The 12,078-nt window shown below is 45.1% G+C and overlaps 1 protein-coding gene across 3 annotated transcripts in view; it reads right to left on the bottom strand.

Moving 5' to 3' along the window:
• Positions 1-12,078, bottom strand: part of COL27A1 (collagen type XXVII alpha 1 chain) — a 256,136-nt gene that overhangs the window by 92,298 nt on the left and 151,760 nt on the right. For all 3 annotated transcript variants that reach the window (XM_077922728.1, XM_028714253.2, XM_077922727.1), the window contains exons 25-28: positions 8,171-8,224; positions 3,706-3,759; positions 2,673-2,726; positions 979-1,032 (exon numbers count right to left, since the gene is read on the bottom strand). In XM_077922728.1, coding sequence (XP_077778854.1) covers positions 979-1,032; positions 2,673-2,726; positions 3,706-3,759; positions 8,171-8,224 — 216 coding nt within the window. The remainder of the gene's footprint in view (positions 1-978; positions 1,033-2,672; positions 2,727-3,705; positions 3,760-8,170; positions 8,225-12,078) is intronic.

Raw genomic sequence — 12,078 nt, 5'->3', positions numbered from 1 at the left:
CCCGAAGCGCCGGGCGCTCTGTTTTCAGGGCACCCGACGCTCCAGGAAGCAGGCTGCTATCCGCAGCCTAGACATCCCTGCGGGACCTCCCGCAGGGCTGCCTAGGCTGCGGATGTGTTCCTGAAGCGCCGGGAGCTCTGCTTTCAGCTCGCCCGGCGCTCCAGGAAGCAGGCTACTACCCGCAGCCTAGACAGCCCTGCGGGACCTCCATGCTTCAGCGAAAGCCTGCATTCGCCCCATAGGACGCACCCAGATTTCCCCTTCATTTTTGGAGGGGAAAAAGTGTGTCCTATAGGGCGAAAAATACGGTATAAATAGACTGAAACAATCAGGTGAGGAGCACCCAGAAGGAGTTGAAGTTAGAGGATAGTCTCTAAAAACATCATCAGCCAAGTAAAAACCACACCCATCTGAAACCAAAGCATAAAGACACACTAGCAATTAAGATTTGATGCATTGATGCTCCAGATCTTGCATAAAAGTTGGATTTCCTCCATTAACAGAAAGCAAATCAGTGAAAGGAAGCAAAGGCACGAGATGATTGCGAAAGGATGCTGATGTCTTCTGGATGCTCCATTAAAAAGAAATTGTAAAGAAGACACTATAAGATAAGGTTACTAGATTTTTTCCCAATGAATCCAGGGGCACTTTTCAACTTCAATGGATTTTGTATGGGGACTGATTTGTAAATGGGGATGTCTGGTAACCTTACCTGGAAATGGTTTTAATGTTGTAAGCTGCCATGGGGCCTTTTTGAGGACCAGCAGGCACGGCACAAATGATTTTATGAACAAACAAACAAACAAACCAGCAATTCCACCCAACTGCTACATGCACACACACAAAAGCCCATATCACCATTTTCCGCCATCCTTAGTAATATTTTTACTGCATGCAATGCCCCACTGCAATTTCTTCTTTGGGACATTAACGGAAAAATTATCAATAGGCAACTTTACAAATTTAGCCACAACTTACCCGGCGACCTTTTGAACCTCTTGATCCTGGGGATCCACGAACTCCAGCAGGACCCTGGTAAAACAAGAAAAATGTGGAGGTAACTTGCTTACAGCATGGGGTCATGTCAGGACTCCAAAATGTTTGCGTTCCATTATTTTTTAAAAAGCAAGACCTAAGTTAGATGAGGATATCTGAAATGGGAAATTTGCTATAAAGTGTAGGTGTGGGGGGATGGAGGGAGACACTTCAGCCCATGAGCCAAACGTGGCCCTCAAGACCTCCCTATCTTGCCCTTGGGATGCTCCCCAGACCACTCACCTCACTGTCTCTACTTCACAACTTGTTTGTCTGGCTGAACTGTGTTTTTGAACAGAGGCTCCTATTGGCTTGGATGTAGGATGGACCAATTGTGTGTGTGTTTAGTGGGTTCAGAACCTTTAGTTTTGCATGGCTGGGACGTAAACTACTGATCAAACGTAACAGGCCCCTGTTTGGCGCTACCCACTTTTGATTCAGATCCTACTCACTTTGCTCTCTGGCCTCATCTGCCACTGGCAACACAGCCCACAGAAAGCTGCCTATGGCAGGATGCGGCCTTAAGGCTGTAAAAGATTCTGTAGCCCTTAGGTAAAATGCTGTGGACATTTGCATTGTGCAAGTGGGTTGGGCCATGACTAGTTAAGCAATAGTTAACCGATTCATTAGGACTTATTCCTAAGTAGACATGGTTAGGACTGCACTGTTATTTATGGCATATGTACACTCAATCAACCATATTCTTCAGGTGGCTCATAGTTTAAACCCAATAAATACATATAATCAATTAATAACCAGATTAATTAAAAACATCACCGTAACCCAACAAAATGGATGGTTCAGGCATGGGGAACCCTCACAGCTGCCCAGATACTGCTAGACTACAACTCCCAATATTCCCTACTGCTGCCGCCGCCCATGCTGACTGGCCCTTATGGGAGTTAGAATCAAACAATATTTAATAATCTGTAATATGGTTTATACCTCTCTTTATTTCCTTGTCTTTAAAGAAAAACCTCCAGCTTATTACTAGTCTATAAAATTCCTTCACCCGCCCACAGTTCAGTTTCAGGGTTTTGCCTTCTTTTTTTCCTTAACAAATTTGACCTGATCACTCAAACAACAAATCACAGAGCTCACCCACAACCAGATATTCAGATGTAGCACTGATGGGAAGAGAGGGGAGTATAAATCTGACAATTTCTAGTTCCAGTTTTTCCTTATCTTAAATTCAGTTTTCCAAATTTACACAGCAACCCATGATTTCCTCATAAAAATCCATCAGCATTTTAGAGTGAATTTCCCCCAATAAACAGAAGTTTGCCTGCAGTTTTGACTAATGTGACCATTTTTTGCAAGCGATTTTCTCCAACTTAATACATTTTTGTATGTTGTTTCTATTACATTTCCTTCTTATAGATGGATTTTTGAACAATTTGTTTGGTTGGAGAACTGCATAGAAAAAGCTGGACAAGTGCTGGACAACTTCAAAGGGTAGCAGTTTTTGTATTGGTTCAAGAAGTGTGGATTAGGTGGTTTCTCCATAAAATACAAGCAGGGTCTAATTTATCCAGCATCCCTAGCAGAAGATAACTTATTCTCCCTTGAATAAAATATGTAGGGGTATGAAAGACAAGGGGCATTGGGGAGCAGCAAGGAAAATAGGCTTGACTTACAGGCTGTCCAGGGAGCCCTGGTTCACCAATTGCTCCAGGTATTCCAGGGTGCCCCTATATAACAAAGGAGAGAACGGATGAAGCTCTGCATAATATGTCTGTATTCATATCCAGATGCAATTCAGCCATCTCCACGCTGCTTTACATAGCGCTGAATGCACCATATTTTTCCATGTATAGGACACCCCCATGTATAAGATAGCCCCTATTTATTTATTTATTTATTTATTTTACCCCAAAATTAAGAGCTCAATAGTTTAAACATCAGACAGAACCCTGGCACCAGCGTAGCAACCCCTGCCAGTGCCTGGGGCAGTGAGAGAGTGCTTGCACACGGGCAGCAGTGGAGCGTGCCCCACCAACACCTGAGATCACCCACAGTTGTTGAGCTTTATTTTGAAGATATAGGGCACCAGGGAGGTACAGTGGATCCTGTGCATTCACCATCAGTGTATACTGTCATACCACCTTTTGCATCCGGGATCCATTCCAGAGCCCCAGATGCTCGACAAAAGGGACACTCAGCAAAGCCCTGCTCTGCGCATGTGCTTCTGCGCATGCGCGAGTGGCAAACCTGGAAGTAACCCATTCCGGCACTTCCGGGTTTGCTGTGGACGTTTGATGAAATGGATCCTAAACGGGGTGGACTCAAAACGAGATACCACTGTAATATGAACCCAAATCTTGAACTAAGAATATTTAGCAACAAGCATCATCTTAAGCACTGAAAAATATGGCATGTCCCTGTCTCCTCTGCAAACACACGACAATCAGCAGCAGTAAATATTGGGTTGCTTTGAGGTCTTCACAGACCCTAAATGGTCAAGGGCCTAACATGTGAAGACTTCAAAGGCTACCTGGGAAATCAGTGTGAAGATATAATAACTTGGCATGGGTCAACCACCCTCCATGCCCCCAAGCATGGGAGGGGGGGGGGGAGAAAAGCATGCCCTCCAAGCGGCAGCGGGAGAGGAGACAGATTATGGTTCTTCAGGCAGAAAAGGAGGCGAGAGAATGCAGACTTACTCCTTACCATCGATCCCTTGACGCCCGGTGGTCCTGGAGGTCCTACTGCACCCCGATCCCCCTAAGGGAGACAGGTGCACACAGAAGGAAGAGTAAGAAGCTCTGTTAGCAAACAATGTGCCAAGGAATGGTGGAGGGAATTGTAAAAGTGTTGTAAACCCTAAAGCCTGAAGGCATGTGATGCAGCAGCATAGACGAAGCTAAGCATGACCAGGTCTGGCTGATGCCTGAATGAGAGACCACTTGGGAAACCCATTGGAAGGAAGGCTGGATAAGGCTGGACCCAGTTGCTGCATCTCAGCCTAACGTACCTCACAAGAAGCTATTGTGAGGATCAAAACAGTGGCAGTAGTGAGGAGTAACGCTACCGAGCTCTTCAGGGAGAAAGGCAGCACATAAAACATAATGGGTTATAGCCAACATTATTCCTACTTAGAGCAGACCCATTCAAATGAATGCATATTCCAATGGGTCTGCTCTGATTAAAACTACAGTCAAGTAAATACTTAGTGTGAAATTCATTGTAGTGCTGAGAGCCAGTGTAGTGCAGCAGTTAGAGTGTTGGACCTGGGAGATCAGGGTTCAAATTCCCAGAGAGCCATGAAGCTCACTAGGTGATGTTTGGCCAGTCGCTGCTTCTCAGCCTAAACTACCTTGCAGGGCTGTTTCGGGGACTGAAGGAGAAGGGGGAGAAACACATACACAACTTTGAGCTCTTTGGAAGAAGTGGGATACCAATGCAACAAATAAATAAATCCTCCAGCACAAGGATTTCTGCTTGCCCCCATGGAACAATCTCCCCTCTCCTCTCCTTGTGCACCGATTGGGGAGGCGTGAGGGACAGAAAGCCCTGTTGTGCCACCAGGAACTATTGCACCCGATTCCGCTAGTGGTATGGGTAGGGCCGGCCCAAGATATCTTAGCACCTGAGGCATACCCCAAAATGCCCTCCTCCCCACCAGAGAAGAAGGGGTGAGGGAATATCTACATCAGGAGTAGGGGGGCGGATAAAGATCTACATCAGGATCTGCTACTGTACCCCAGTGGATCCTGTTGCCCAAGGAGGGCAGCTCACCTTACCTCTGGATCAGCCCAGCCCTAAGTAAAGATCTACACTGGGATCTGCTGCCCCTGTGGATTCTGCCACTTGAGGCAGTCGCCTCACCTTGCCTCATGGGTGGGCTGCCCTGGATGGTTTATTTGAATCTGGCTGATACATTGGGTGGCATCCAGTGACGTCAACTGCTTGTGCACCAGGGCTTCTTCTTCCCACTATAGCCCCCTGTGCACTCCTTCTTCAGCTCTCTAAAGAACAAGGAGCATGGGCAGCGGGTGGAGAAGGAGAAGCCCCATTGTGCAAGCGGACTTCGGGTCTCACCCATAAAATGCAAACATGATAAATAAACAAGGGTGCTAAGGTTCCACAATTCTACAGCTTCAGGATGAAGCCTGATTGAAGAGCGCAAAGGTGTTTTATATTTAACTTGCATGGTTTGTGTACATTTCATTAAAATTTCCTTGAGACTCCTGGTTAGGCTATAGGATGGGAGACGCAGATGGGAGAATCATGCATCTGCATACCTAGGGGAGGCAGGGAAGCTGCTGAGGCCCAAATCTGTGCCATTGCTCAGATGTTACCAACAGGCACCACACAGCCCAGAACTCCTTTCACTAAATGGATCTGGTGATAGCTGAGAGTCATGCATGCATAAACATATTCTGCTTCCACCCACCCACAAACCCCTGTTTATTTGAATGTGTTAGTGTATGCATGCACATAAGACTTTTGCACACCGCTAATTTCAACAGGTCTTCAAAGCACTTCTGTTTGACTAGGTTGCCTAATTTTACACCAGCGAACTTTATTTGCTAAAAACCATCGGTCACCACAAAGATACGAAATATTTAGGTACATTTTAGCACACATGGTCCCCAGCAAGCTGCATTCCATGTTGCACAATAATATTTTATCTGATCTGTTGGGCTGCTAAAGCAAACATGAAAACATCATGTATGTAGTGTTTTTATCCTCATCGGCCAGCAAACAACAATTTTTCAAGACAGAAACACTCTGAAGAATCCTTTTGAGAAACCTGTCCCTGGGAGAATTATACAGCCACGCTGTACATAACTACGGTAACTTCTCCCTTGCTGCAAATGCATAAGTGACCATTAGAATATCTTGCAGCTGCAGATGATGTGGGCATAACTTGAAATCTTAAGAAGCTGTAAGTGCCTTCCTCACTGAATCAACATATCTTAGGTTTATTTTCTGCAGAGGTCCCTTAACTGAGATTTTCTAGATGACAAGCTTGCAGGCCTGGTGTGTGGAGTCAGCCAAGTTGGGCACCTACTGAGGCTGAAGTTCCAGCAGGAGGGACTCACTGCTGACTGGAGGCTACTGCCACCTGCTGCCACTCCCCTTTCCCACCACTGACTGCTCATTCACCTGCATTGTCTACCAGCCCCAAGTGGTGCAAATGAGCAATGACGGTGGGTGAGGAATAAAGGTGGAACTTTGGCAGCCAATGATACCGTGTGATGCAGTGCTTAAGGTGTTGCACTAGGACCTGGGAGCCCAGGGTTCAAATTCCTACTTAGCTATCACAAGGCTATTGTGAGGATAAAATGAGGAGGGGGGGAGAACCATGTGACCATCTTGAGAGATGTGGAGTATAGGCTGTGATTGTTTTAGGCACCAACTAAGTTTGTTCTAGGGGCGCGGGTGGCGCTGTGGGTTAAACCACAGAGCCTAGGGCTTGCCGATCAGAAGGTTGGCAGTTTGAATCCCCGCGATGGGGTGAGCTCCTGTTGCTTGGTCCCTGCTCCTGCCAACCTAGCAGTTTGAAAGCACATCAAAGTGCAAGTAGATGAATAGGTACCACTCCGGCGGGAAGGTAAACGGCGTTTCCGTGTGCTGCTCTGGTTCGCCAGAAGCAGCTTAGTCATGCTGGCCACATGACCCGGAAGCTGTACACCGGCTCCCTCGGCCAATAAAGCGAGATGAGCGCCGCAACCCCAGAGTCGGCCACGACTGGACCTAATGGTCAGGGGCCCCTTTACCTTTAAGTTTGTTCTGGGTACATATAAACTTTCGTGTGCATGCACACTTCTTCAGATACACTGAAACAGAAGTCACCAGACCCTTATATATAGTATATATATAGTAGGACATAAATCTGACATCAGGAATCACAAGACAGAGAAGCCAGTAGGAGAACACTTCCATCTTCCAGGACATTCAATACAGGATCTCAAAGCAGCTGTCTTATTACAAAAGAATTTCAGAAATAGACCTGAAAGAGAAGTTGCTGAACAACCTAAAAATAATATTGGGTAAGGGGGAGCCAAAACTTACTACTAAACTGAAAACTATGGAGAGACCTGGTCTGAATAAAGATATTGGATTCTTGTCTCATTACATATGCTAAAGCTATTTTTGGTCATCTGCATACTATCCCTTACTTTTTCCTGCAGGACTAATTGCAGTCGTTAACAGTCACCAACAGGTTCACCATACCCATTCAGTCAATCAACCATCTCCTACTACCCTTCTGAGAAAAACCCCATCCCACCCTCGCACTATATATAAGGGTCTGGTGACTTCTGTTTCAGTGTATCTGAAGAAGTGTGCATGCACATGAAAGCTTATACCCAGAACAAACTTAGTTGGTCTCTAAGGTGCGGGGGGGGGGGGGGGGCAGCGGAAGACAGGAGTGTCTGGCGTGCTCTGGTCCACGGGGTCACGAAGAGTCGGACACAACTACACGACTAAACAACAACAAGGTGCTACTGGACAATTTTTTAATTTTTTAATTTATTTTGACTGCATCAGACCAACATGGCTACCTACCTAAATCTGTTTTAGGCACGTCTGATATGTGTGTGACCATGACCGTGTGCATTGCGCCAAACCCAGAAGTGACCCCATAAGGTCACAAAAAAGGGCAAGGTTTGTGGGCTTTTTCAATGTTGTTTCAAATATACGCAATTTCACTTAAACCTGTGGTGCCTTGGAACGTAACCCCTGTGTAAATTGAGAGTTGCCTGCATAAGTAAAATAATAATGGGTTGTATCCAACTAAGTTATTGTTGTTGTTGTTTAGTCATTTAGTCGTGTCCGACTCTTCGTGACCCCATGGACCAGAGCACGCCAGTTCTACTCGTAGTAAATTCACTGAAATTTATGAACCAAAGTTAGTCGTTGCCACATATTTCAATGGTTCTACTCTTAGTAGCACAAACACTGGATACAACCTAAAAATAATATTGGGTAAGGGGGAGCCAAAAGCCAGCACTGAAAAGTTAAGTGAAAATAAGGAATTCTGCTGGATCAGGCCAAAGCTGGCCCCCTAACCCAGCATCTTGTTCTCACAATAGTCAACTAGTCTGGAAAGCCTCAATCAGGACTCTCCACACTCATGTTCCCCTGCAACACAATACAGTCAATCCACTTAGCAACACATTCTTACCTTGTCCCCGACTATTCCAGGCTCCCCTACTGGACCAATGAACCCCATCAGGCCCTGAAGAGAAGAAAAAGAGGGTGACATGGGGCCGGGGCGTGGAGAGAGGGGGACAGAGAGAGAGAGAGAGAGAGAGAGAGAAGAAAAACAACAGAATTGATTTTCTGGTTTGCTTGAGTCAGAGCCATAAACAGAGAAAGAGATAATGTCCTCCTTGTGGGATGAATTAGCCCAGCACCCCTTAAAAACTGCCCACAACCTCTTATTGGCTACTGGCAGGGACACAATTGCTCCCAGACTGTGGCCTCTGCAGCTCAGCCAGCTGGTCCCGCTTTAAAACCACAGTTGGGCCTTTGAAGCTCGGCGCCTGCAGGAGCCACAACACACAACAGACCAGGAACAAATTACAGGCAGTGCCACAACCATAAGCCAGAGAGAGAGAGATGGAGAGAGAGATGGAGAGAGAGAGATGGTGCTATATTTATGATTTTCCTCTGCTACATATTTCTTCTCTTTAATCTAAGCTAAGGGCTGCAATATAAAACATAGGAATCTGATGGGTGGGATAGAATAGGTATTCCTGCAGCAGCAATCCAGAAGGGCCTTGAACGCATAAAGTTGCCTTTGATTACCGAGTGTATGGAGCTCAGTACAGCCTACAGTATTGACTGGCAGTGGCTGTCGAGGGTTCAGCCAGGTTTCTTTTCCAGCGGTACCTAGAGCTGTCAAGGACTGAACCTGGGACCTTCCGCATACGAAGCATACATTATATCACTTAGCTATGGTTCAAATGAGTTATACAAAAACAGGAAGCTGACTTACTGGTCTTTCTAGCTGAATGCTATCTACAGCAGAAGTTTGGCACTTCAGATGTTGCTGAACTACAATTCCCATCAGTCCTAGCAAGCATGGCCAATGGTGAGGAATGATGGGAGCTGTAGTTCAGCGCCATTTGGAAGGGGCAAAGGTTCCATATCTGGGCTATGGTGTCTGCCAGTGGCTCTCAATAATTTCAGACAGATCTTACCAGGAGATGCTAGGGATTGAACATGGGACCTTCTGCATGTGAAACAGTTCCAGCACTGAGCTATGTTCCTTTCCCCGCAAAAGGCAGGGAAACAGAGAAAGTTGCCTTATGCTGAGTATGGACCACTGGACCGTCAAGCTCAGTACTGTCTAGAGTAACTGCTAGGGGAGTAGCATGGGGGGGGGGAGCTGCCAGGGCAATCACCCCAGATGCATTGGGGGGGGGGCACCGCTCACACCGCCCTCCCTGAGCCAGCTCTGTGCCACTTTGCAAGGCAGGGATCTGGGAAGGGTGGCGTGAGAAGGACGCAACAGCCACCCACTCTTCAATCCCAGCCCCTTGGGAGTGAGGCTGGGATCAAAGGATGCACGACATCCTTCTCATGCTGCCCTCCTGAGCTGCTTTGCAAGGCTAGGATCTGATCAGATCCCAGCCTCTCAAAGTAGCAACAGGACTGCTGTGTCGGTGGTGAGGGCTGGTGTACAGTGGGGTCCATCCACCCCCCACAACCCAGTGCGCCCCAGGCACTATGAAAACACGCTCCAGCAGTGGTGACAGGCAGTAGTTCTCTGGGATTTCAGATACCGTATTTTTCGCTTTATAGGACACACTTTTCCCCCCTCCAAAAATGAATCTGTGTGAGTCCTATGGAGCGAATGCAGGCTTTCGCTGAAGCCTGGAGAGCAAGATTTTTTTTTGCTTTATTCCCCCCCCCCAAAAAAAAAAAAAAAACTAGGTGTGCCCTATGGTCCGGTGTGCCCTATGGAGTGAAAAATACGGTAAGTCTTTCCTGGCCCTAACTGGAAGTGCCAGGGATTGAATATAGGACATTGTGCCAAGCAGATACTCTGCCCTGAGCCCATCAACATATCTAAATAGCCTTATTCTTCTACTGGTCATAGATGGATACTTGGTTTTTTTAATCATACTCACTAGAAGAGGAATGAAGGATCATGCTTACAATGAATCAGACCAATGGACTGTCTACTTTCCAAGGTCTCAAGCAGAAGTCATTCCTAGCTTTGCTGTTACTAGAAATCTTTTTTATTTTTAAACTGGAGACTGCAGAGTTTCAACTTGGGACATTCTACATCAGTGGTGGGAAACCCTCCAACTGTTAGTAGACCACAATTCTTAACATCCCTGACCACTGGTCATGCTTGTTTAGGCTCAAAGAAAGTGGAGCCTAACGGCATCTGTAGGGACAGACGTTCCCCATTTTTGTCCTACGTTAGAGCTGCTGAGCTATTCAACAGGAAGGAGTTCAAAAATAAAACTGACAACATAATAATGCATTCATAAAAATCAATCGTACAACTGCACTTGGAACATTTTCTGGACATAGCCGGAATACGACACTCAGAAGCAGTGTCAGCTTTCCTAAAAATAGCTCAAAAACTTCATATTTCTTTTGTTTTTGAGATTTCAACAACTTTGGATGAAAAAGCTCATCAACTGGCTATTTCACTTTTTGAAATATGGCAACCCAGGAAAGGTGCAGAAAAGGGCAAACCAAAATGATCAGGGGGCAGGCAAACTCCAATAACAGAAAAGGTTGCAACGTTTAAAGCTATTTAGCTCTTGAAAAGAGTGAGCAAGGAGGGACATGAGAGAACTGTGTAAAGTTGTGTGTATTGTGGAGAAAGTGGATCGGCAGACCCCAGGGGGTCATCCAGCGTAACTGAAGGGTGGGATACTCAAGGCAGACAAAATACTTCTTCGCAGTTAAACTTGCAAATGCGCTGCTATAAGAGGTAGTAATGGATACGAATCGTGGTTATGTGAAGCAACCACCACCTGTTCATTCAGATACCTGTGAAGGGCACTCCGTTTTAGCCAGGCTTTCCTTGATCTTAAATACTGTATAGGAATCTCTTTTTTAATTCATTAATTCCTATTTCTATATGCTTTTACACTGCAGTACTGTTTTACTGCTTTTATGCTGAACTGTACTTTTGTTTTAATGGCGTTCTTCATCGTTTTCATGTTATGCACTGAGTTTAAATATGAATGCTTTACAAATAAATAAATAAACAAACAAACAAATAAATAAATAAATAAATAAATAAATAAATAGTTATGATGGCTATGTGCTATGCCCAATGTGAGAGGCAGCAGCCTACATATTTTACTTTCAAACGATGCTTAAATGTATTTAAATACAGATTTTAATTGGGATTATTTTAAAACAATAATTTCACAGGCTAATGGGGAAACTGGATGGAGCAAATGTATAAATGGATACGCACTAAACTGGCAAGTACTGGAAATATTAATTTAACTAATTCATCTACATCCTTCTTCTTTAAGGAGCCTGGGGCAACAAATACACCAGTGATAATACAAAATAATTATAAATAAAATATACTTTAAAATCTAAACCAATTAACAACATCTATAACCCATTAAAACATGTAAAACAATCACATACTATTACAGCTTATAATTTTAAGGTTTCTAGGAACAGTGCACTGTATCCAGCTAAGGTCTGCTCCGAGTAGACCTACTGAAATTAACGAACTAAAGTTACTCATGTCCATCAATTTCAGTAGTTCTAGTCTGAGTAGGTCTAAAAAGTGGATATAGAACATAATTTTTCAGCCACCAAATGCTTGGATAAACAAGAGTGTATTTTAAAGTTTCTCCTGAATATTAATAATGAACAGAATGGGGAGCCACCCCCAAGGAGACCCAGCCATGGATCAATGCCAAATGGGAAGCCAATGGCAAAACCACCAGCAGGACCCACCCCTGCCAAGAGGGCTTTTATGTTATTGGGTTTCAATCCACTTAGAGCTTTGTAGGCTACTGCATGCAGTTCCTGCTTATCAAACACAATGAGTTCCCTGGAAATCGTTTCTTAAGTGAGCATCTGCACAATGAGTTG

Source organism: Podarcis muralis, chromosome Z, assembly GCF_964188315.1.
Source record: "Podarcis muralis chromosome Z, rPodMur119.hap1.1, whole genome shotgun sequence".
NCBI lineage: Eukaryota > Metazoa > Chordata > Lepidosauria > Squamata > Lacertidae > Podarcis > Podarcis muralis.
This window is presented reverse-complemented; position numbering and strand designations above follow the sequence as displayed.